Source organism: Bos grunniens, chromosome 5 (genome assembly GCF_055505025.1).
Source record: "Bos grunniens cultivar Pamir isolate PY7600 chromosome 5, Bosgru_T2T1.0, whole genome shotgun sequence".
Lineage (NCBI taxonomy): Eukaryota > Metazoa > Chordata > Mammalia > Artiodactyla > Bovidae > Bos > Bos grunniens.
The window spans coordinates 47,956,215-47,983,169 of NC_141169.1; the positions used below are offsets into that span (position 1 = coordinate 47,956,215).

Consider the following 26,955-nt stretch of genomic DNA (forward strand, 5'->3'; position numbering starts at 1 on the left):
GAACTTGCCTGCCAACGTATAGGGGCTTCCTAGGCGGCACTAGTGGTAAAGAACCCACCTGCCAATGCAAGAGACTTAAGAGACGAAGGTTCCATACCTGGATCCGGAAGACTCCCTGGAGGAAGTCATGGTAACCCACTCCAGCATTCTTGCCTGAAAAATCCCATGAACAGAGGAGCCTGGCAGGCTACACTCAGAGGTCACAAAGAGTCAGACACAGGCATAGCACACAGGCATAGCTTTTAGAATCTACTCCTCCAAACAGTTAGAAGTCCTTTGGTTTTAAGCCTGGGGGAAAAAACCTTCTAATCAAAGACCAATAGCTCAATAAAAATAATCTTCTATTGCTATGAAGAACCTAAAAGGACTTATTTCATTTGAGCAGAAGATTAAAGCTTGGATTTTCGACCACAAGGATACCCCCTTAAAATCACTGCCTACATGTCCTCATCACCTTGTCTAATGCTGTTTTCTGTCCAGCTATTAGGATTGGGCCCCAAAGTGAAAGTGAAAGTGAAGTCGTGTCCGACTCTTTGTGACCCCATGGACTGTAGCCTATCAGGCTCCTCTGTCCATGGGAAAGCGACTCCAAAAGACAGAAATGTTTCTCTTTGCCTAGGGGTCCTCTTGAAGTCTTAGAGGGCCTTCTCTGAGGGATCACACCACATGCTTACAGCCCATTATCTGTCTTCTGTCAGGACCCTTGCTGGTGATGCATCTTTGTTGGAGAAATTTTCATTAGAGAGTTGTCTTACGTCGTTTAAAGGTGACAGCTTGATAAAGCAAATCTAACCTTTCGATTAATTCCCTACCACTGGCAATGCTAGGCTAGAGATAAAGTGACCCACTCCCATATTTTCTCATTTTAAATCAAACTTACAATTTCAATTTTTAGAAATATTAGATGTGCTCTTAAGTTCTGCCAGAGTCATGACTATTGGGTCATTGACCCAGTGACCTAATAGGTCAATGACCTATTGGATTATTCTAGTAGAGAAAATAGAGATTAGGAGGATTTTCAAATTATTAGGAGTTTCTGTTTGGGATAAAAACTTCTTGAGACTAAATACTAAAAAGCTAAACAAAGTTTCTTACATAAATACTGCATACTAAAAGAATCTGAGTAAAGAGAACTGCGACTGAAATGACAACAAGAGCCAGGAATCTCATATCTATTTAATAAATAAGTAAGTGCCATCCCCAAAGACCTTGACTGACCTGGACACACTGCTTAGATGTTAAACACCTAAGGACACAGTCTTTTCAAGGAAGTATGTTTTCTCCAATTTTGTATGAATCACTGTGGCCTCTAGTCCATCTGTATTTTTCTCTCTTTCTTGGAGTCTAGGATACAATGAAAAATTTCCAAAGGAAAGGGAAGCAACAGTGCAGGCAATAATCTGTGGGGAGCTGACAGTTGGCCTTGGTGTCACAACAGTTGGAAGGAAGTTGTGGTGTTACTTCGGAAATATATGGTCTGTTTAAAGGGTGGCTGTAGCTCCTCACCTTGATCGTTGCCAGGCAGGAGCACAAGCCTGGTATTGACAGATATTTAGATTTTGTGATAAAATCAAGGAATCTGGTTTTTAATAGGAAACCTCCCAATTTAAAAATGTTCAGTTCACTTCAGTCGCTCAGTTATATCTGACTATTTGCAACCCCATGGACTGCAGCGTGCCAGAATTCCCTGTCCATCACCAACTCCCAGAGCTTGATCAAACTCAGGTCCATCAAGTCCATGATGCCATCCAACTATCTCATTCTCTGTTGTCCCCTTCTCCTCCTGCCTTCAGTCTTTCCCAGCATCAGGGTCTTTTCAAATAAGTCAGTTCTTCACATCAGGTGGCCAAAATATTGGCGTTTCAGCTTCAACATCAGTCCTTCCAATGAATGTTCAGGACTGATTTCCTTTAGGATGGACTGGTTGGATCTCCTTGCAGTCCAAGGGACTCTCAAGAGTCTTCTCCAACACCATGGTTCAACAGCATCAATTCTTCGGCATTCAGCTTTCTTTATAGTCCAACTCTCACATCCACACATGACTACTGGAAAAACCATAGCCTTAACTAGATGGAATTTTGTTGGTAAAGTAATGTCTCTGCTTTTTAATATGCTATCTAGGTTTGTCATACCTTTTCTTCCAAGGAGCAAGTGTCTTTGAATTTCATGGCTGCAGTCACCATCTGCAGTGATTTTAGAGCCTAAGAAAATAAAGTCTCTCACTGTTTCCATTGTTTCCCCATCTATTTGCCATGAAGTGATGGGACCAATGCCATGATCTTCATTTTTTGAATATTGAGTTTTAAGCCAGCTTTATCACTCTCCTCTTTCATCAAGAGGCTCTTCAGTTACTCTTCACTTTCTTCCTTAAAGATGATATCATCTGCATATCTGAGGTTATTGATATTTCTCCTGGCAATCTTGACTCCAGCTTGTGCTTCATCCAGCCCAGCATTTCGCATGATGTATAAGTTAAATAAGCAGGGTGACAATATATAGCCTTGACATACTCTTTTCCCAATTTGGAACCAGTCTGTTGTTCCATGTCCAGTTCCTACTGTTGCTTCTTAACCTGCATACGGATTTCTCAGGAGGCAGGTCAGGTGAGTCTGGTATTCCCACCTCTTTAAGAATTTTCCAATTTGTTGTGATCTACAGAGTCAAAGGCTTTGGTGTAATCAACAAAATAGAAATAGATGTTTTTCTGGAATTCTCTTGCTTTTTTGATGATCCAGCGGGTGTTGGCAATTTGATCTCTGGTTCCTCTGTGTTTTCTAAATCCAGCTTGAACATCTGGAAGTTCACAGTTCATGTACTGTTGAAGCCTGGCTTGGAAAATTTTGAGTATTATTTTGCTAAGCATGTGAGATGAGTGCAATTGTGCAGTAGTTGAACATTCTTTGGCATTGCCCTTCTTTGGGATTGGAATGAAAACTGACCTTTTCCAGTGCTGTGGCCACTGATGAGTTTTCCAAATTTGCTGGCATATTCAGTGCAGAACTTTAACAGCATCATCTTTTAGGATTTGAAATAGCTTAAGTGGAATTCCATCACCTCCACTAGCTTTGTAGTGATGCTTTCTAAGGCCCACTTGACTTCACATTCCAGGATGTCAGGCTCTAGGTGAATGATCACACCATCATGGTTATTTGGTTTATTAACATCTTTTTTGTATGGTTCTTCTGTGTATTGTTGCCACCTCTTCTTAGTATCTTCTGCTTCTTTTAGGTCCATACAATTTCTGTCCTTTATTGTGTCCATCTTTGCATGAAATGTTCCCTTGGTGTCTCTAATTTTCCTCAAGACATCTCTAGTCTTTTCCATTCTATTGTTTTCCTCTATTTCGTTGCATTGATCACTGAGGAAGGCTTTCTTATCTCTCCCTGCTATTCTTTGGAACTTCGTATTCAGATAGGTATATCTTTCCTTTGCCTTTTGCTTCTCTTCTTTCCTCAGCTATTTGTAAGGCCTCTTCAGACAACTATTTTGCCTTTTTGCATTTCTTTTTCTTGGGGATGGTCTTGATCCCTGCCTCCTGTACAATGTCACGAACCTTCATCCATAGTTCTTCAGGCACTCTGTCTATCAGATCTAATCCCTTGACTCTATTTGTCACTTCCACTGTTTAATCATAAGGGATTTGATTTAGGTCATACCTGAATGGTCTAGTGGTTTTCTCTACTTTCTTCAATTTAAGTCTGAATTTGGCAATAAGGAGTTCATGATCTAAGCCACAGTGAGCTCCTGGTCTTGTTTTTGCTGACTGTAGAGAGTTTCTCCATCTTTGGCTGCAAAGAATATAATCAATCTGATTTCGGTGTTGACCATCTGGTGATGTCCATGTGTAGAGTCGTCTCTTGTGTTGTTGGAATTGGGTGTTTGCTATGACCAGCACGTTGTCTTGGCAAAACTTTGTTAGGCTTTGCCTTGCTTCATTTTGTACTCCAAGGCCAAATTTGCCCGTTACTCCAGGTATCTCTTGACTTCCTACTTTTGTATTCTGCCCGGGACCAGCCCCAGCTGATCCAGGGTATTCGAAGGAGAGACGGTGTAGGCGAAGATCAGGAAACAACTGCTTAATTAAACGTTAATTAAGGATATAAAAAGTAATGGAATAAGGATAGCTCAGTGAAGAAATTCAGTGGAGAAAAGAGGCTGAAATAAGGATAGCTCAGTGAGGAAATTCAGTGGAGAAAAGAGGCTGAATAATTCAGCCAGAAGGTAAGAGAAAGAACAACATGGTGAGACCAAGTTTCGGTGAACAAGGCCCGCACTTTATTTTCCAAAGTAGTTTTTATACCTTAAGTTATGCATAGAGGATAATGGGGGAGGGGGTAGAGTCAGGCAGCAAGCCAGGCTTTCTTCCTGCAAACTTATCATATGCAAAAGCTTAGGTGATTTGCATCATCTTCTGGCCCGGAGGCCTGTTAACATTTTAAGACCTTTTCTTCAGAAAACTTATTTTTCTCTAAAGGTGATTGGTCAGGAGCCACCCTCCAAAAGCATTAGATAAAGTTGCATTCCTACAGAGCAAAGGTGTGGTGGGCTATAACAAGAAAAAGAATTAACTCAAGGGTCCCAGGTTACAAACATTAAAGCTACTACTTACACCAATTATATTAATCAATACACTGCCAGGGACACAGCAGGTAAGGGATATGGAAACTTAGCAGCAAACATTGGCCCAACGAGTGAAAATCCCTTCACCAATACAATTTCTAATCAATCTTTTAACTACTCAAAAGAATCTGTGTTTAGACAGTTTAGAACATCTCCTGCCTCTCACAGTTGGGAGGCTCTGAACAATCACATGTAGCTGGAAAAACCTATTCAGGCAGGCTAGAGGATTTCCAAAGGAGTTTGTAGGTTGAAACACTGTCACACCCAGGAATTATTAACTGGAGCTGTAAGCTAACTTTTTTCAGAGAGGTAGTGGGGGACAGCCCCCCGTAAAGTCAGAGGTGCAGGTGAAAGCACAAAGCAGAAAGTAGGCAGACTCTGGTTTTGGGGGTATGTGCTCGAGAATTTCCAGGGTGACTCCTGAAGCTCGATCCCGCCTTTGCGTATGCGGAGCCTCCTTCCTCATGACCTTTGTCATGGGCGGAGTTCCTCACGCTGGCTCCCGGCAGTGATAGAATTCCAGTTGAGCTATTCCAGATCCTGAAAGATGATGCTGTGGAAAGTGCTGCACTCAATATGCAATATGCACCAAATATGCAATATGCCGGCTCCCGGCAGTATTCAAGTCCTCTATGATGAAAAGGACATATTTTTGGGGTGTTAGTTTTAGAAGGTCTTATAGGTCTTCATAGAACCGTTCAACTTCAGCTTCTTCAGCATTACTGGTTGGGGCATAGACTTGGATTACTGTGATATTGAATGGTTTGCCTTGAAAACAAACAGATCATTCTGTCATTTTTGAGATTGCACCCAAGTACTACATTTCAGACTCTCTTGTTGACACTGAGGGCTACTCCATTTCTTCTAAGGGATTCTTGCCCACAGTAGTAGATATAATGGTCATCTGAATTAAATTCACCCATTCCAGTACATTTTAGTTTGCTGATTCCTAAAATGTCATTGTTCACTCTTGCCATCTCCTGTTCGACCACTTCCAATTTGCCTTGATTCATGGACCTAACATTCCAGGTTCCTGTGCAATATTGCTCTTTATAGCATCAAACTTTACTTCCATCACCAGTCACATCCACAGCTGGGTGTTGTTTTTGCTTTGGTTCTGTCTCTTCATTCTTTCTTGAGTTATTTCTCCACTCTTCTCTACTGGCATATTGGGCACCTACTGAGCTGGGGAGTTCATCTTTCAGTGTCCTATCTTTTTGCCTTTTCATACTGTTCGTAGGGTTCTCAAGGCAAGAATAGTGAAGTAGATTGCCATTCCTTTCTCCAGTGGACTATATTTTGTCAGAACTCCCCACCATGACCCATCCATCTTGGGTGGTCCTACACATTATGGCTCTTAGTTTCATTGAGTTTGACAAGGCTGTGGTCCCTGATCAGTTTGGTTAACTTTCTGTGATTGTGCTTTTCATTCTGTCCACCCTCCAAAGGATAAAATGTTGCTTCTGTTTAAAAAATACTGTGTTGGCAAATACAATTCACTTAAAGTTCAGATTTTGCATGTGGTTGCTAGTTTCCAAGCTAAGCATTACATGTCCTGTAGCAAAAAAAAGATGTTTATTCATCCATTTATTCATTTAACAAACATTTGTTGAGTGTTACATCATGATTAGTGTTATGGGGCTTTCAAAGATAAATGAAGTATGGGACCATTGCACCAAAGGACTAAATCTAGTGGATGCCTCCCCCTAGCCTGGAAAACAAATCCATATTCATCATTCAATTATTGCCTGTAGTATTATAGGCTTTGAATCAACACTTACAAGTCCAGTGTCTCACCTGACCTACAGTGTATTTATTTTCCTTCCACTATGATATATCAGTAAACCAAGACTAATTGTATCAGCAGGAATACATGTTCAAGGCATAATAGTGAGAAAAAATTCAAGTTGCAAAGAAATATGCAGAATGATTTTATGTGATATTTTAGGCACACAAAGCAATACTATATTTTGTAGAAACATACAATTATAGGAAAAGCATAAAAACCTCCAAAGCCAAAGGATAACAACACTCACTGAGGGCAGTGGTTGCCTCTCGGGGAAAAGAGAGGAAAATGAGATGGAGATGTGGGACTGTAGCTGTATTTGCAGCACTTTATTTAAAAATATCTGATGCAAGTTTGACAACATGTAAGCATTTGTTAAATCCTGATGATGGGAGACTTAAGCATCCCATGCTTTCTCCATCATCCTGCTTACAATACTTTAAATTGATATGAAATAAGGTAAGGATGTAAAAAAACAACATGATTAAATTAGATTTTTTCCTTTATTCCTGAGAGAATGCTTTTTCTAATTTTCACCATTGCTTTAGTGGCACTAGCCTCCCAGACTTAAAATATTTAAGTTTTCCCTCTTGTTTATACCTGGGGACTAATCCAGTCCATTACTTTCAAAATCTGCCTTCAAAACATCTCTTTCTGAATGAACCTATGGTTAAGGTGCAAGGGGGGAGGGATAGAATGGGAGTTTATAATTGACATGTACACACTGCTATATGTAAAATAGATAATCAATAAGGCCCTACTGTACAGCACAGGGAATTCTGCTCAGTATTCTGTAATAACCTAAATGGGAAAAGAATTTGAAAAAGAATATGTACATATGTATGTATAACTGAATCGATTTGCTGTATACCTGAAACTAACACAACATTGTTAATCAAGTATATGCCAATATAAAATAATATTTTATGAGTCTCTTTCCATTTTCATTGCATCATTACGGCACACACATCATCATCTACCACTCTCGTCACCTGCCAAATGCCTGGCGACCGCCACACTCCCCCTCTTCTCCATCCTGTGTAACACAGTTGACTTTTTGTGCATCACATCATTGTTGTGCTGCCATGTTCCCAAAGCAAATTCAGCTTCTCTTCTTGGCACTTAGGTATCACCGTCTCGATTTATAAAGCGTATCTCCCCCTCACAGACAAAGAGAATAGATGTATGGATGCTGGGGGCTGGGGTTGGGCTGGAAGTGGAGTGGGATGAATTGGGAGATTGGGATTGATATATATATACACTGCTACATATTAACTAGTGAGAACCTACTGGATAGCACAGGGAACTCTACTTAATGCTGTGTGGTGACCTAAATGGGAAAGAAACCCAAAAAAAGAGAGGATATAGGTATACATATAACTGATTCACTTTGCTATACAGCAGAAACCAACACAACATTGTAAAGCAACTATACTCCAATTAAAAAATTAATTAAAAAGTGTCAGGGGAGTGGAAATCTTCCATCACATTCTAAGAAGAAAAGTAAGACTTCTGGTGAGTCAAATCAGCTCTGGTCCCAGAGAGGGAGAGCACCCGGAGAGCATGCGGACATGCACCCCAGCTCATAGGTGAGATGCTTTCCCAGCATCCACTGTGCAAAGTAAAGTATTAGTCGCTCAGTCGTTTCCAACTCTGTGACCCCATGGACCGTAGTTCACCAGGCTCCTTTCTTCATGGAATTTTCCAGGCACGTATACTGGTGTGGGTTGCTTTTTCCCTCTCCAGGGGATCTTCCCTACCCAGGGATCAATCCCATGTCTCCTGCATTGGCAGGTAAATTCTTAACCACTGCACCACCTTGGGAAGCCCAGCTGTGCAAAGTCTCCACTTACTGTTGACTTTACTCATTGACAACCCAACACTATCTGCCCAATGTCAGTTAATTTTCAAACTCGTGTTTTCTCTCTTCTGCTATGAATATCTGCTTCATGATATTCAAGAAGGCAAAGAACTCTCTCCTGTGTTTCCCTGATTTCCTCCAGAGCCCCTACTTCAGGACTTGCATATTTGAGTAGTGAAATAAAGATTTGCTTCATATCATTTGACTTTTCATTAATAAAAATTTTCACCTTTCCCCACAAATGAAATACTTCTCTTCCATTCAATTTGAACATGCTACCCAAAACTCCTTTTGCTTCTTAGTATTTTAATTTTTACCACAGTCAGTTCCAGATACCACAACCTTTGCTATAAAACTCTTAAAATACAATGCACATTGTAGTGGGAAATGGATCTGGGTAGCTCCATGTGCTTCTGTCCTGATTCTAATACTTTTTCTTTAAAAAACAGTATTCAGAAGTGATGGATGATATTATTTACTTTAGAAAGAGTGAGTAAAAGCTTTCCTTCCTCCTCCTTAAAATTGTGTCCATAGAGGTTTCTACCAAGCAAAGGAATTTTTTTGTTCATTACCCAGTATTATAGAATTCTGCTTAACTCGGAGAGCCAGGGAATGGTTACAGGCCTACGGACACAATCCTAATGCTTGTTTGCTGTTTTCCCCCCAATTAGTCATGGTGTATTAAAGTGAATAACATCTTTTAAAGTCTTGTGGCAGCTATTTTTGCTGAAGAGTTCATATCCATGCTTTTTAAAAAGAACAATAATTGTGAGCATTCTGATTTGGAAATAGAAATGGAAAATGTTTGGTGGAGGGAGCTAAATGACGTAGGAAGAAAAACAGTCCCTAGAGCAGAACACAATAGTGCTTAAAGCTTTAGATTTAGGAAATAATTTAAATTTTGCTGATACCTCTCCTCCAGCCTCTGACTTTCCTGGGCTCTACAGAAGATTCTAGAATGTGAAATGAGTTAAGTATCAATCCTGCTTTAGGATAATCCTTTCATTTATGGGCTGTGAATTTAAGGAGATTAATGGATATATTGAGTGAAATTCTATGTTTCTTTTTATGGTGCTTAATACTCCAGAGTTGCTACACCACTCTGTCGGGAAAGGTGGAATCCAACAAAACCACAAAATATGCATCCCAATGGGAAATGAATGTTCTAGCAGGAGTGGCCGGAGGATCTAACACATGTAGGTAATATATGCGAACATACATTAGGCAGCGATAAAAGTAAAAATTGCTAAGTATGTTTCCTGAGCACTTTCCATGGAATTAGGCATTGTTCTAAGCATCACCCATACTGTCCCCTGTAATCACTGTAACAGTGCTGTGAGTCAGGTATTACGACCATATTTTAGAGACGAGGAAGTGTAGGGACAGAGAAGTTAAGTATTTTGTTCAAAATCATGCAGCTGGTTTTGAAACTAGTCCATGTGGTACCCAAGCCTGACCCCTGACCTCTGCTCTGTATCACCTTCCTCTATTTACATTAGATGTTTGTTGAATAAATGAGGAGGAGGAGGTGGCGTTTGAGGGAGGCATTTAATCCTCAGGTGCATAGGGGATTGCCAATTGGGTTTGTAGAAGAGTTTTATACAGTACTGTGATAAGCCATTACTCTGGGACTTCCTGGCTGTGTAGTGCTTAAGACTCTGAGCTTCCACTACACAGGGCACAAGTTTCCATCCCTGGTCAGGGAACTAAGATCCCAAGTGTCATGTAGCAAGGCCAGAAAAATTAATAAATGAAAGATTTTTTAAAAATCTGTTACTGTAAAATATTACATACCCAAAACTGCAAGACCCAGCGAGCACACCAGTATATGTTGGTATCCATTATATACTGTGCACCAAGTTGCTAGCAAACAAATGTTAAAGAGAGTATCTTTAATATGTAATGCCCTATGTGTTTCAAACATTGGTTTCTTCTTGAATTCTTTCTCAGTGGTTAAGATCAGCCTATGATCTAAGTGACAGTTTGTGTAAACTATCCTTCAGTGAAGGATATTGTCATACTGCCTGGCAATTAAAATAATGTTTGAGGTATCTCCATTAGCTTCCTTCTACTGAGAAAACTGAAGTTGCATCACTCTATCTTTTGCTAAAATTCATATTCCAAAACATAGCGTGTTCATGGCTTGCTCTTTGAGAGCTCAAAATTTCCTCTGAAGAAGACTGACAACTGATAAGATAATATCTCTCGTAAAATTTGCTTTTGGATTACTTAGTTTCTTGGAGGAACCCCACAAAATTAAGGCATATTTCTGCCCTGTTGCTTCTTTTCTCCCTCATCATCCTGAGATCAATAGGTGGACCCTGACCATTGAGATATCTCATTGGCTAGAGGACCCAAGCAGACCTGTAAAAGCATCAGTCTGTGAATGACATAAACTGGGGTACCAGTTTCTGGGTGCTGCACAGGTGGGATGGGGTACTCTCACTTGGATGTGAAGCTGAGCACGATGGGGTGCAGGAAAGGAGTGGCCAGGAGAGTCTATACTGGTTTCACTCAGATGTTGGGGGAAAAACATTCGAGGAGGAAATGCTGGGATGTGATAGAAAGAATATGAGCTCTGAAGCTTTCAGTCTCAGATCTCTCACTCACTACATGTATTCCCTGTGAAAGTGAAGTGAAAGTCACTCAGTCGTGTCCGACTCTTTGTGACCCCATGGTCTATACAGCCCATGGAATTCTCCAGGCCAGAATACTGGAGTGGGTAACTTTTCCCTTCTCCAGGGGATCTTCCCAACCCAGGGATCAAAGCCAGGTCTCCCGAATTGCAGGCAGATTCTTTACCAGCTGAGCCACAAGGGAAGCCCAAATGAAGATGTGTCAGAAGTATTCCCTGAGAGCTCTCCAAAAGCTTTCTAAGGCTCAATGTTCCTTTTCTTTAAAATTAATGTAATACCTAACCCTAAAACTCACCACTTTGCTCCATACAGTGTGGGATACAGTATCTCCAGCCTTTTCTGTCACCATCTGACAACACAAGAAATTTGGATCTACCTCTCCATCTAAGTTATGTATGTGGTTTTTCTATTTCTATGTCTTTTGACTTTGTTATTCTTTCTTCTTAACATATCCATTTTCCTCATTTCCATGGGCCTGAAACCTACCTCTTTTGTAAGTCCTAGTTTTAAATACTGTGTCCGAAAGGAAACTTACCCCTGTTCCACCAGACAGAAGTCATTTCTCTCTTCTCTGTGTTCCAGCTGCCCTTGGGGGCACTTGATGGCATTGAACGTGCCCTTCCTTGGGTGATACTCATTTATATGCTGCTTTTATCCTTCCTGCTGGACTTCAAGCTCCTTGTGAGGGAGAGAACATCTAGCCCATCACTGTATCCCTATCCAGTGCTAAGTGTGTCCCCTTGCACATTGGCGATCAATAATGGTGTGTTTAATTGAGCTAATGAGAGAGGGAAACTGAACTTTATGCAAATCTCTGGTCCTTTCTTTCTGCTCTGGCTTCAGGGAATCACTGCTTTGACTGAGTCTGCTGCTGCTAAGTTGCTTCAGTCGTGTCCGACTCTGTGCGACCCCATAGACGGCAGCCCACCAGGCTCCTCTGTCCATGAGATTTTCCAGGCAAGAGTGCTGAAGTGGGGTGCCATTGTCTAATCTAACCTAAAATGATAAGGGAGACAGAACTGATGACTTTTTTTTACTCCTCTTATGCGTAATCTTCTCTATTTTTAAGAATCAGTTGCCTGGTGGTAGATGGATGCACTCTGAGGATTTTATGGATTGAATACATTTTTAAAATACTATCAGAGAATCAAGCCAGGCCAAATTCAAACATGACATTGCCAGGGGAAATATCTGAACAATCTGCATTTTCTTTGATTTATGGTTAGGAAATGTATTGATTCTTTTTTCTTAATTATTGCATATGGTATTCTTGCTTTTTAAACAAGAGTGATCATCCCTTTCTTTGCTTGACTTCTATGAGTCTATAATGATGAGAAACTAAGAAATGAATTTGTGCATTGCCATGTATATTGTAAAAGGAAAGTCACAAAATAAACTCATATTTATAGTGTTCAGTTATTAGGGTCATTAACATATTTTATACATTGAGTTTTCCTATATCTTATTTTAGAAAGACTTAGTTATCAACTTTCCTTTACAGTGTTATTCATAAAATTAGATGATACAAAAAAAGCCTTTAAATGTCTAGTTGGAACTGGATTTTGAACTGTTAGTACATATTGAACAGTCTGGTGTGAAGGAGCTGCTGTAAGTGAACCCAGCATGGGTAACAGTCTCACCAACTCTCATTAACTTCTTGCTCTTGGTGCATTTTAGACCTTCTCTCATTAAATCCTTGATTTAAATATATTATTCTATTCACCTGTTTTGTTGCATCTCAGTAGCTACTAATAAACCCAAAGGACTCCATCTTTCAGAGCATTTTCACAACTGCAGTAATCACACAGGAATGCTTTATAGTGAAAGGAACGTTTTGACTGAAATTAAGTTCAACAATCACCTATCGAGCAACTGCCATGGGCTGGAAAACTGGGGTTACCACCCATTCCTTATTTTGCTTAAACTTAGAGAAGGAAGGAGACACCCAGCTATCATGTAAGTCAAACCACAATGCATATGAGAGTGGAAAGGCCAAGCACCAAGGATGAGGAAAGGAAAAACAGCTTCTCAGAGGTCAAATTCAAAACATGTAGCACACTGTATGTCCAGACACTAACCAAATAGATTGGGCATGAACCATAGCCTGGAGCAGAGTCCTGGAGGGCGAGGCAGTACCCCTTCAGTTGCTGGATCATGGAAAGGTCTGAGGGCTTCTGGGAGTAGAGGGTTAGAGCTGGAGTAGCAAGAAGGCACGCTGAGGGGTATGGATGCAAGTGAAGGGCAGCAACTTTTTCCAGTTGTTTTGAAATTATTTCAACATGTTACCCCTGATGTGGCCGTCCTGGTACAAAACAGCAGAAGATCAAAAAAAGCCACCGCATGGGCTAAGTGTTATTAAGCAGAATTTAAAATTTAAAATGATATCCGAGGGAAGGATGGAGGCATAAACTCATAAAGGATAGAACTGAGATTAGCCCTCATCTCCTCCTTCTGAAGCCCATTGTCTGTAATGGTAAATAATTGGGCTGTGTGCTAAGTCACTTCAGTCGTGTCCAACTTTCTGCAACCCCAAGGATTGTAGCCCACTAGGCTCCTCTCTCTATCCATGGGATTCTCCAGGTAAGGATACTGGAGTGGGTTGCCATTTCCTTCTCCAGGTGATGTTTCCCACCCAGTGATCAAACCCACATCTCTAAAGTCTCTTGCATTTCAGTTCAGTTCAGTCGTTCAGTCGTGTCCAACTCTTTGCAACCCCATGGACCACAGCACGCCAGACCTCCCTGTCCATCACCAACTCCTGGAGTTAACCCAAACTCATGTCCATTGAGTCGGTGATGCCATCCAGCCATCTTACCCTCTGTCGTCCCCTTCTCCTCCTGCCTTCAATCTTTCCCAGCATCAGGGTCTTTTCAAATGAGTCAGTTCTTCACATCAGGTGGCCAAAGTATTGGAGTTTCAGTTTCAACATCAGTCCTTCCAATGAACACTCAGGACTGATCTCCTTTAGGATGGACTGGTTGTATCTCCTTGCAGTCCAAGGGACTCTCGAGTCTTCTCCAACACCACAGTTCAAAAACATCAATTCTTCGGTGCTCAGCTTTCTTTATAGTCCAGCTCTCACATCCATACATGACTACTGGAAAAACCATAGCCTTGACTAGATGGACCTTTGTTGGCAAAGTAATGTCTCTGCTTTTTAATATGCTATCTAGCATTTCAGGCGGGTTCTTTACCTCTAGTGCCACCTAGAAAGTCCCCTGATACTGACAAATCCAGGAGAGGGGCTCCCCTAATGGCTCAGATGGTAAAGAACCTGCCTGCGATGCGGGAGACACCGGTTTTATCTCTTGAGTTGCGAAGATCCCCTGGAGAAGGGAAGGGCAACACACTCCAGTATTCTTGCCTGGAGAATCCCATGGACAGAGGAGCCTCGTGGGCTATAGTCCATGGGGTCACAAAGAGTCAGACATGACTGAACAATTAACATTTTCACTTTGTTTCAATCCAGAGGAGAAGGTGAAGGAGGAAGATGACCATGGCCATGGTTTACAAAGAAAGAACATTTTAAGCTGGGCCTTTAAAGTCAAAAGATTTTTTATCATTGTATCTCCAAGAATGTGTAGTATCAGGTTAGTTTGTTCCACTCCTGGTAAGGATCTTCTGATCATTTTTTTCCTAGCTGTCCTTCCTTCCCTCTGTTTCTTTCCCCACCAATCACTTTCTTTAGATGGAAGTTCTTAATTTAGAATTCATGGGGGCAGGGGGCATGCCTGAGCTTCTGGAACCCTAGAACCCATTGTGTTTGTGTTTATTAATGTGCATTTTTGTGGGAAGATGATCCATAGTTTTATTCTGGTTGTCAAAGGCTTCTATTTAACTCCATTACATTAGAAGAAACTAGAAAAACATTCCACAGGTGAAAATTGTAAGTACTATGATGTCATATAATGTAACATTCTGAAAATTCAGCATATCCACTTGAATTTCAAAGACTCAAAAAGTGAGTACTCTCTCTTTGACACTTATGTATATATTATTATCAAATACATGGCATTTCCCCTTGCACACACCAGTGACTACTCTCTAAGCATTTGAGAGAAATAAGAGACCTCAGAATTTAGGCACCCAACCTTGGTAGTCCTTGCTGGCACATTAGATGTGGCTGACATTTAGAGATTACAAGTTACATTACAGGTTACACAGGCCGTTTCAGCACATGTGGGGCAATGGTCTGGTAGTCAAGTGCAGTGGTTAAGTTCGACCTGGGAATCTGACTGCTGAGGTTCAACCTTGGCTATTAACCTTGGCTGTTGTTTCCCTTTAGCTTTGAACAAGATACGTATTCTCCATGTGTTACTATAATCTTATTTTGAAAATGAGGGTACTGCAATGCCTGTTTTTAGTAGTTATTGTAGAGAGTAAGTGGTTCATGCAAGATGATAATAAAGAGCTGCTAAACTCTTGCATTGAGGTCAGAGTGACAAGGTCACAGGGCCCAATGCCCACACTAAATCCTACTCCTGTCTGCACTCACGTCCTCTTGTCCCCTGGTCTCTGCCATCACTGTCGTGCCAGGGCCCACTGTGGCTGTCTTCTTGTCTTCACATGCGCTTTCCCTGCCTCATCCGTGTGGTGGGAACAACTGTATGGAATGAAGACTCTCTCATGATTCTGAAAGCTTGTCATGTCTTCATGTGGTGAATAAATTTATCTCAAGATTCCAGAACTACTTACACAGTTGAGGAAAACTAAAAACACAGGAAGGCAAGCCCTCTGTTTTGTGCTTTACCTAACAAGGCTTCAATTCTTAGTTCCTCATGTTTATAAAGTCCAGTTCACACTTGTGGCCATGGCAGTGAAACTGTCAATCAACAAACATTGCTTGAGAGTGTACTATTCATAAAACATAAAGAGGAATAAAAAATAATTTCATTTGTAAAAAAGCAAATATGTAGGATACAAAGATTAGCAAGGATCCTGTGAGTATTATCACCCATTCCTGTATTAACTGAAATCATGTACACCTTTTTTTATGTCTAGAGATTTTTGGAAAATGAATGGACCTTGCAGCCCATTTGAGAAAGCAATGGCAAAGTCAGTTAAGAAACATCACTTTAGCACTTCTGAATCTTCTGTTCCAGCATCTTTAGTCCTCAACAGCATCGCTTTTAATGTTGATGGTTCCATCCAATACAAAGAAAAGCCATATTCTTCTGCCTCTGAAGCCCTAGAAGCTTACATTGATGATTTCCATTTAAGCTGTGAGCTTCCTGAAATTAATGATACAAAGGTTAACCTGGATCAGAGCCCTCTTGAATTTCTTGCTAAACTAAACAGGGGTAAGCTTTCATTATTCTCTGACTTCAATTTTTAATTTCTCTGTAGAAAGCTGATGCTTTGAGAAGATATATGATCTAAAAGATATTCTTCCTTGGGAAATAACTGTCTTACAGTATGTGAGTGTTTTTATCAGATTGCTATATAAATTTAAGTTTCCAAAACTTTTTCAGCAGTGGATTCCTTCAAATTGAGAGTTAACTAGAAAAAGCATATCCCAGTCTTGATTTCAGAGGGAGAAAGTTCTGGCCTTGGTATAAAGCCTTGGGCTTTGTGGCTAAAAGTGTTTCGCAGTCACTTGAATTCTCCAAGTGACAATTACCCCTTTATGCAATGAGAATGATATTAACCAGCATCAGTATCATTCCTCACAGGCTTATTGTGGGACCCAGTGTGTGTGGCGCAGTCTGTACGTGGCGATGGCTGTAGGGTGCTCAGGCTCTCTCTGCAGCACAGTGAGTACTTACAATAGAGAAAGGGGACTGAGGTCTGGCTCCCATCCTGCTAATGACCCTTGAGATGTGAGAAGAGTTGCTTGGTCTCCCTGGGCTTTAGTTTCTTTGTCAATATGATGAGAAGACTGAATTTGACATCTCCGTAAGTATTCAATTCTATATTATATAGAAGGCAGAAAAAGAAAATTGGTCAACTCCAGTATTTCTCATTGAAAAACAGTCATTCGTATTTGAAGCTGAAAAAAGTTATACACCTCAGACTTCCCTGGCAGTCCAGTGGTTTAGACTCCACTCTTCTATTGCTGGCAGCACAGATTCGATCCCTGGTTGGGGAGCTAAGATCTCACATGCCATGGGGCACAGCCAAAAAAAAAAAATGCCACTATGAAAGCAATACTGGGTGTGAAGCTGAATTGTGGCTGATTGACTGAGAAACCCTTGGGAAAATAAACTCTTATAGTAAGTTTTTTCTATATATATAGAAATAATAATAATAGTAAAAATGCCTGCTTCTCCACTGAGCATGGTTTGTTGGAGGCTTTAGATTATGTGTACAAAAGAATATTGTGTTACAAAAGTAAGGTGGTATTTATTGATTTCAGTCTTAGATTATTATGAAAAAGATATCTACCATATTAGTGCTTGATATGTAAAGTTAGAGTACATGAAACAGCTTCTTATTGTTTCATAAGTGAAAAGACAGAGTAATGTGAGGATTCCTATGAATGGGACGTAGTCCCACACCAGAAAAAAGCATATTCCTCAAAGCTAAGTTGTACTGACTATGGTATTTGACATGGTTTGATAAATGGGCAGACACGATGTGGGGATTGCTTCTGAAACTGCGGTTTGAGTGTCTACATTATCTATGCAATTGAAGTGCAAAATATATTGTAATTTATTCAGTAACGCTGCTGGTTTTCGTGACAAGGATTTTCATTCTTCTTTTGAGGTTCGGTGTAGAAAGAGTTGTTCTGTGTCAGTGTTTCTCCTTGAATCCAGAGAGGAAACACCATCTAGCTGGCACTTGTCAATGGCTTGGAGTGTGATGCAGGCACTTGCTCTCCTCTTGAGTTATTGACTCCACTCTCAGCGCTGTTCTTGACACTTCTTTGCAAAGGGACATAGAGTTTGTACTTTTCATGATAATAAAAGTAATATATACTCTTGGCAAGAAAATTTCATAAAACACCTAAGACAAAAACAGAAACCAACCATAATCCCAAAACCAGAGAAAGCAACTGTTGGTGAGTCTATGTAAATTTCTCCTTTCTATGTACAAATGTATAATAGGGGCTTCCCTGGTAGCTCAGCGGTTAAAGCATCTGCCTGCAATGCAGATGACCTGGGTTCGAGCCCTGGTTTGGGAAGATCCCCTGGAGAAGGAAATGGCAACCCACTCTGGTATTCTTGCCTGGAGAATCCCATGGACGGAGGAGCCTGGTGGACTACAGTCCACGGGGTCGCAAAGAGTCAGACACGACTGTATATATTATGTACAAATATATAATAGAATTGTAATATCCACACAGTACCACAACCTTGCTTATTGCCAATATATTATGAACGTCATTTTTTTCATGTCATTAAAATAATTCTTAACCTTTACAGAATTCATTGTCTCTCTCATCACATTTTAGTGGTCATTAATATCTTTACTGGGCTTCCCTGATAGCTCAGTGGTAAATAATCCACCTGCAATGCAGGAGACACGGGTTCGATCCCTGGGTTGGGAAGCTCCCCTGGAGAAGGGAAGGGCAACCCGCTCCAGTATTCTTGCTTGGAGAACCCTACAGACAGAGGAGCCTGGCGGGCTATAGTCCATAGGGTTGCAAGAGTCGGACATGACTTAGACACTAAACAGCAACATATCTTTATTATTCAAAATGTTGCAATTGCCACCATTATATACACGTTTGTGTGGTTATTCAATTATTTCCTTCAGATAAATTCCTAGGAATAGAGTGTCTAGGTAAAATGGTATATTTTCAAGCATCTGTTTTATACTGTTAAATCATCTTCCAGAAAGGACATATCAATTTTGTATATTCTCACCAGTGGAATAGAAGCATCTTTATTTCCCTACTGTAATCTCACTGTCTGTGGATATTATGAGCTTTTTAAATCACTGCCAATCTGCTAGGTAAAAATTGGTATCTTTGTTTATTTAGTGTTTGCTTTTCTTCTTTTGTGAATTGCTTAGTAATTATTTTTACCTTTTTTAATTCTGTACCTATTTTTAAATCTTTACCTAGAATCTGTTTTGTTGTTAGATATGGTGAAAGCCTAATTATTTTTATTATTTTTTCTAATTATTTTTTAAAAGGATGCTACTTGCCATCTTAACAATAACCTAATTCCCATTTATTTAGGCTATTTCTTGACTTTTTGTTCCATTCATCTGTCTATACCACTTCAGCACTTTTATCAGTCTATTTTAATTACAGTAGTTTTATTTTACAATGGACTTTGTGTCTTGACTAGAATAGAGGGTGGAGGGCTTAGAAGGAGTCATGCTTGTTCTCTTTCATTTATTCTTCCAGATGGACTTCAGAATCAATCTTGATGATTTCTAAATGCTTGTTTTCAGATTACTTAAATTCCTAACCGCGCCCGGGGCCTTGCCTGGTCCCCTCCAGCCTGTTCTCCACCCTGCAGCTAGAAGCATCTTCTAAAGCACAATCTGCCTCTGTTGCGTGTGTGCTGCAGGAGCTACTGATCCAGCTTCAGCTTTCATCTCTGCTGCCAGAACACACATACATTCACACACCCCACACACCCCACAAAACATACATGCTATACATCATACACACACCACATCATATGCACACACCACACACACACACCACTCACACACATCATACACATGCACACCATTCACATGCATCACACTCACACACGCACACTTGCCCGCACGCTGCGCTCCTTGTCCCATTGTGAGCTAACTCGCCGCTTCTTGCCTTTGGACCTTTCACCTTCTCTTTCCTCTCTCTGGAGTTCTCTCCTCCTTCCCCTCCCCTTCTGTGGTAAACTCTTCATTCTGACCTCACTTTTCTCTCTCTCCTCCTAAAGTCCAGTTTAGTCGCTCGTCTTGGGTCTTCTCTTAGCACCTGCAGGATTACCCAGGGCAGCATGTACTCTGCTTTATTAGACCCTGTTCACTGCCTGGTCTCCCCGCTACTGGACTGCCTTGATGTCTTGTCTACCTTGTCAGCCCCCCTTGTAAGCTCGCACTGAGGACGCAAAGTCACCTCTTGTTGAAGAATGAAGCAGCGGATGAAGTACTGCTGCTCTGGTTATATCGTGTGTCACTATGACTCCATGATTTTTTTCCTTCCAGTTCTAGGCTGTACCTGTCCTATCTACAGCATGGCCCCTACAGAAACTGCTGCCCTCCCCTGCATCTTTGTTGTTGTCATTAATCTAGTTTGTGATTTTCTTACTCAGACTAGAAAGTGGTACTATTTACTTCCTCTTCATCAGATCAACCTGAACATGATCTACATATTGCCAGGGCTTGAGGACACTGAGAACCTTCTAAGGTATGTCTGAAATGAGGAAGAGAGATGGCTTATCTCATCAACACCTTTGAGAATCCTTTTGTTTGCCTGTGTGCTAAGTTGCTTCAGTTCTGTCTGACTCCGAAACCCTGTGGACTGTGGCCCACCAGGCTTCTCTGTCCATGGAATTCTCTAGGCAAGAATATTGGAGTGGGTTGCCATGCCCTCCTCCAGGGGATCTTCCTGACCCAGGATCGAACCTGCATTTCTTACGTCTCCTGCATTGGTAGGCTTGTTCTTTACCACTAGCGCCACCTGGGAAACCCCTGCGAATCCTTTTAGGTCTTACAAAGTTCTCAACTGATGATGTCTTTGGGGCAACCTCTTAGAGACCCATGCCCACCACCTCTTCAGTCAGTGGGACTCATTTCGGCTCATCATGTAAGGCTCACCTCACATGTTACCGTGTAAGAGTCGCTTCTATGTTAACTCACTTCACATGTTTCACATGTAAGACTCACCTCATATATTTTGCAGTTTTCTCAGAGCCCCCACCAGCTGGTGGTAGGACCTGTGCGGATCTTTGAACTCACATCAACACTGAGTTCGTTCTCTGAGGCATCAACACTGTCTCAGTTATTACTGTTTCACAGAACCTGGCAGAGTTAAGTGAACTGAACAAAACTGACAAACAACCCTGAAGGATTCCTACCTTAATGTGACAGATAAAGCTGTGTTTGTCTAAAAGGAGTGGGAAGATGAGACTGCATCTGCTAGATGTACTCAGCCTATTCTAGCACATCTTAGGTACAGTACAGAAATGTGGATGATCCTCTAAAAAAGTTATTTCCTCTCTTTGCACTGGCTTTTTTCATTGCACAATTCACTGTAGTGGTCTTCTGTTCTTATAGTATTGGGTTGGCCAAAAAGTTTGTTCAGATTTTTCCATAAGATGTTACGGAAAATCTCAAATGAACCTTTTGGTCAATTCAATAAAAGGACCTTTTCCTCCCAGTGGGATTTGCAACTATTTCCTGGCAATATTTTGTCTGTTTTTGCCTTGAAATTCAAGTAATTTTTTTCCCTTAGCATGGAAAATGTGCTTTGGGAGAAGCAGAGAGAGGTTCTCTTGAAAGATTAATGGCAAAGCTTTCCATGGCTTTTTTCACTTGAATCATTTATCCCTTGAATAGTCCTCTTTTAGTTTTTAATGCTCATATGTGGAGAAAATAATCCAGCAGTGCTTGTAACAGACTATTTCGTGGATGAGAGAGTTGTCCTTTCACAATAATGAAAAATCGTAACTATTGATGGAAGGTAGTCTGATTGGAAAGCCAAAGTAGAGCTTCAGTGGACAGAAGAAAGGAAAAATTCTTAATACTCCCCACAGCAACTTTGAGAAATATTGTCTGGAATTTCTGTCCTATCTTGGGTGTCTCAGAGCATTTTGCCACATAATCTATTTATAATTTTGAGGTGGAAAAACAAGGAATCTGTTTTTTAAAGTCTCTTGTTATTCTAAGAGTGATAAATTTATTTTTCAAACTATGCTTGTCTGATGGTGAATCTACAAACTGTTAGAATTTATTTGGTGTCAAATACGCTCTAAGTAATATAGTTGGAATTAGGGGTCTCTGATCTAAAGAACCATAATGCCTGCCTTCGAGAACATTATAGTTTATTGGTAACTCAAGAATAATTGTACTTCAGTGTGGCTAGTACTAAGATAAAAGAATGCATTATGTCTGAGGCCAAAAGAATATGCAGCAAAAGCAGATTGGAAGATTGGAGAAGCCTCTCAGAGAAAATGACCTTTCAACTGAATTTTGAAGGCCAAATAGAAGATATCAGGCCAAAAAGAGTGAAGGGCTAACATTCTAGAGAGACGCCCATGGGTGTGTGGAAAGGCACATCACATATTCAAGAGGTTACTGGTAGTTCAGGATTGACAGAAAGAGGGATGACACTCTTTAATTCTGTTTCCTTAGAGTTTGTCCCAACTTCTACTCTAATTATTACTGATATAACTATGCTTGTACAAAATCCACCTGCTTCCTTGTGTCATGAGGAAACAGATTTTGCTCATTCTCATGTGTAGTGATTTTTAATAGAAAAAGGGCAGCATGGATAATTGGTGCAGATGTTTTCTACAACTTTTGTCTTTGAAGCTATAGACTTTCATAACTAGAATATGTACATATAGTTCTATATCATCTTTTATATTATTATCACAATTTATTATTGTTTGGAAAAATATTTCTTTAATGCTAATTGCCACTATTATACAGAAATAACATCAGGAACATATTTTAAAAAAATTAAGAATTGGATTGCAGTTCAAGTGGACATTTTATACTGGATGATGACTCAGTCTTTTCTATGGTTCTAACTCCTAGAACGAATACTTAATCTCTTCACAGCCTGCCTACTTGAAAGAGTCATTTTCTCCTTGCTACCCCATCCCTGTGGACTCACCTCAATTTGATCTCCACTTCGACTGCTGCACTGTAATTGGCCCCATGACACGGATATCCTGCCCTCAGACCACCCTATACAGTTTGCTGTTTTGTGCTGTGCAATTTCACTAATGCCGTTCTCTCTTGCCTGAAATACCCTCACTCCCCAACACACAGGCCTTCTTTGAATATCTGACTCCCACTCACACTTCGATACCCAGTTCAAGCCTCGTCCAGAAAGTCTTCCTAATCCTTTTCAGCCCAGAGACCTTGTCTCTGTGCTCCTGTCTTCTCCTCCAAGGCCTGAGTACACTGATGGTGGTATCCTCAACTGTTAGTATATTTTCATAAGAGTATAAATACTAATAAATACTATGCTTTTGAACTGTGGTGTTGGAGAAGATTCTTGAGAGTCCCTTGGACTGTAAGGAGATCCAACCAGTCCATCCTAAAGGAGATCAGTCCTGGGTGTTCATTGGAAGGACTGATGCTAAAGCTGAAACTCCAGTACTTTGGCCACCTCATGCTAAGAGTTGACTCTTTGGGAAAGACTCTGATGCTGGGAGGGATTGGGGGCAGGAGGAAAATGGTACCACAGAGGATGAGATGGCTGGATGGCATCACCGACTCAATGGACATGAGTTTGTGTGAACTCCAGGAGTTGGTGATGGACAGAGAGGCCTGGCATGCTCGATTCATGGGGTTGCAAAGAGTCGGACACAACTGAGCGACTGAACTGAAATGAACTGAAGTACTAACAAGTAATATGAATGATAATAAATGCTAGCTATGATGGTAACTTGGAGAAGGCAATGGCAACCCACTCCAGTACTCTTGCCTGGAAAATCCCATGGACGGAGGAGCCTGGTAGGCTGCAGTCCATGGGGTCACTAAGAGTCGGGCATGACTGAGCAACTTCACTTTCACTTTTCACTTTCATGCATTGGAGAAGGAAATGGCAACCCACTCCAGTATTCTTGCCTGGAGAATCCCAGGGACAGAGGAGCCTAGTGGGCTGCCGTCTATGGAGTTGCACAGAGTTGAACACGACTGAAGCGACTTAGCAGCAGCAGCAGCATGACTGTAACTAATATACTAGTGACATAACCATATTGCATACAATAATTGTTATTGTATATATAATTATAACATTTAATTAATAATTATAATAATATAAATAGTTGTGTATATCAGTATATCAGTCATAGTCATAGCTAACATTTATTAGTATCTATGCAATTGGATGGCATCACTGACTCAATGGCCATGAGTTTGAGCAAGCTTCAGGAGTTGGTGATGGACAGGGAAGCCTGGAGTGCTGCAGTCCATGGGGCCACAGAGAGTTGGACAAAACTGAGCAAATGAACTGAACTGAACTGATGCAGTACATATGTATGTGTGTATATGTTCATTTACTACTAATAGTAATACCTAACGTTAAGCTCCTATTATGTGCCAGAAACTACTCAGTGCTTTAGATACATTATATTATTTAATCCTCACAGTCACACACTATGAGATATTATCCCCATTTTACAAAGAAATTAAGGCACAGAGAAGTTATGTAAAATGCCAAAGGCACAAAGCTGTAAGTATTGCCCCTGGATTTGTCACCAGATATTCTTACCCCAGGGCTCCCACTCTGGACCAGCAGTATACCACCTGCACTTTATGTGTGTTGTAAATAAAGATATAGGAATACAGTTGAGACAGAAAGAAAAGAAGGAAGGAAAGGAAGAAGGGAGGAAGGAAAGAAGAGAAAGACAGACAAAAGAGAGGAGGGGAGGGATCCTAAGACATCTTAAATATAAATTGACAGATTGGTTTCATATTTTATTTCCTTGGTTCATCTTAGAAAGAACTTGTAGATGAGTGGAAATATGGCCCCAAAGATAGGAAAAACCTTTAAAGTGGAGGGAAAAGCTAATAACCTGGCTGATTGATTCTTGTCTTACTAATTATTTTTTCTGTCTTTTTTAGAAACTATATTTTAAGGCAGTCATAAAGAGTATAATGGCCAAGGTACTGGACTTTGAGTGAGGTGAACTAGGTTTGCATTCCAACAGGCCCATTTACCTGCACTGTCTCTCTGGGAAGTTTCTTTCGCTCTCTTTCCCTCCTTCCCTCCATATATAAAATAGGAAAAGTAATACCTATCAAGGATGTTATTTGGGTATTAAATACAATGATGAATATGAACTAAATAGTTACATGTCACATTGTCAGTGTACCCAGAATAATTTGTTTACCCTGGTAGAATAAAATGTAAAACAGGGCATTTCTTGGTAGTTTTCATGTTGTTTTTTTAACTCTTGGCTCTCACTCTTGCTAACATCTTACCATCACTCCCACGTCCAGCCATAACACAAATAACTCTACTTTCACATGGACAGCTACATTCGTACACCAAGAGGAAGAGGTTGCTCTTGGTGTTGTGTATGTAAGCTTATGGCATGTATCTTAATGGCCCTCGGCTTTTCAGATCTGATGTGGAGTTTCAGTTAGCACTCAAAAGAGATTTTTTACTCTTTATGGTACATTTGGATTCTGCAGCTCCTCTAGTAAAATGAAGATTTATGTAGCCCACTCTCTTAAGCAGTTCAAGTAATTTATTATATCAGAGTTATGCTTGCTTAGTTATCTGTCCCAGTAATGCCCTGAAACTTGAAGTTTTATACTCTATTTATTTATGATCTTCCATTTCTCTCTCTCGTGTTATCATATGATAGACACTTACGTGGGGAAATTGTATAACAATTTAAAATCAGTGGAGGATTTCACTCTCTTCATGGCAGATTGGCTTCCAGGGGGCTCAGTTTTTTTAATGGACAAAATAAAAGTTGAGATCTTTAAGTTCAGTAAAATTACTTTTTTAAGCTCTGTATGTTTTTTTGTAAATTGAAAAAAAAAAGAAAGCATAAGAACCTAGCAAGGAGAGAGACATAAAATTTTTAACAAAATTTTTGGACCAAAATGGATGAAAGATAGTTAAGCTCTATGCTTTGGGTACTGCATATTGTCATTAATTTCACTTATTTAATTGTTAATAAATAGTCTGTGTGAAGTACAAGTATGCAGAGTAAATATTTATGTTTTAAAGAATAATAAGACATCCACCTGCCCGCCACCCAGCTTAAAATATACAATACTGGGAATTGGGTGAAGCCCCTATACTCCTCTGAAAGATATCATTGATATATATCATGTGATAGACACTTGCTCTGGGAAATTGCACATCAGTTTAAGATACGAATACTGGAGTGGGTTGCCATTACCTTCTCCAGGGGATCCTCCCCATGCAGGGATCAAACCTGTGTCTCCTACATTGACAGGCGGGTTCTTTACCACTGAGCCACTAGGGAGCTGTTGTTCAACTGTTATTGCAATTCATTTCCAGAATGTTTTTCATCTTCTCAAACTGTAACTCCATATCTATTAAACAATTACTTTCTATCCTCCACTTCTACCGGCCTCTGGCAAAAGTCATTCTACTTTCTATCTCTATGGGTTTGACTATGTACCTCATACAGTAAAACCATACAATATTTGTCTTGTTGTGCTTGACCTATTTTCATTTAGCACAGTATCTTCAAGGTTCATCTATGTTGTAGCATGTGTCAAAATCTCCTTCTTTTTAAAGGCTGAAGAATATTCCATTAGTTAGTATTCCATTTGTCATCAAAACACAACTTAAGTGTAGAAGAATTTATCTTTTTTTTTTCTTCTATGACTTCTTATTTAAGAAATCTTATACCTAGAAGATATTAAGATATTTAGTTTTTTAATTCTAGGTAAAGTAAACATGGTATCTTAGAGAATAAAATATGAGCTATGTGAGAAATTTAAGTTAAATTCAAAACTTCCTTTATCAGATATTTATTGAATCCTACTATATATACCACGGGCTTCCTTGGTGACTCAGCAATAAAGACTCTGCCTACAGTGCAGGAGCCATGAGAGATAAGAGTTTGATCTCTGGATCGGGAAGATCTCCTGGAGGAAGGTATGGCAATCCACTCTAGTATTCTTGCCTGGAGAAGCCCTTGGACAAAGAAGCCTGGTGAGCTATAGTCCTTGGAGTCAAAAAAGCTGGACATGACTGAAGCGACTTAGCATGCCTACATGCACTATATACCAGACACTATTACAGCCCACAGATTCTTTACCCTCATGGAACTTATATTCTTTCTAGGAGAAAGACAATAGTCAAGTGAATATGTAACATGGTGCCAGGGTGTCATGAATGCTATTAATATGAACAGAGACTCAAAGAAGTTCCTGTCCTTAGGGCTAGAGCACTCTCCCAGCCTTGTGAGCTATTTGGATAACAGAAGAAGAAGAAA

General features: G+C 40.3%; 1 protein-coding gene across 22 annotated transcripts in view; it reads left to right on the top strand.

Moving 5' to 3' along the window:
• GRIP1 (glutamate receptor interacting protein 1) overlaps nt 1-26,955 on the top strand; it is a 754,369-nt gene that overhangs the window by 469,589 nt on the left and 257,825 nt on the right. For 2 of the 22 annotated variants that reach the window (XM_086400136.1, XM_086400139.1), the window contains exon 1: nt 15,903-16,203. The exons of the other annotated variants lie outside the window; for them this stretch is intronic. In XM_086400136.1, the coding sequence (XP_086256262.1) occupies nt 15,918-16,203 (286 nt within the window). In that variant the 5' untranslated portion in view covers nt 15,903-15,917. Of the gene's footprint in view, nt 1-15,902; nt 16,204-26,955 lie in introns of those variants that run through there. 22 annotated transcript variants of the gene reach the window in all.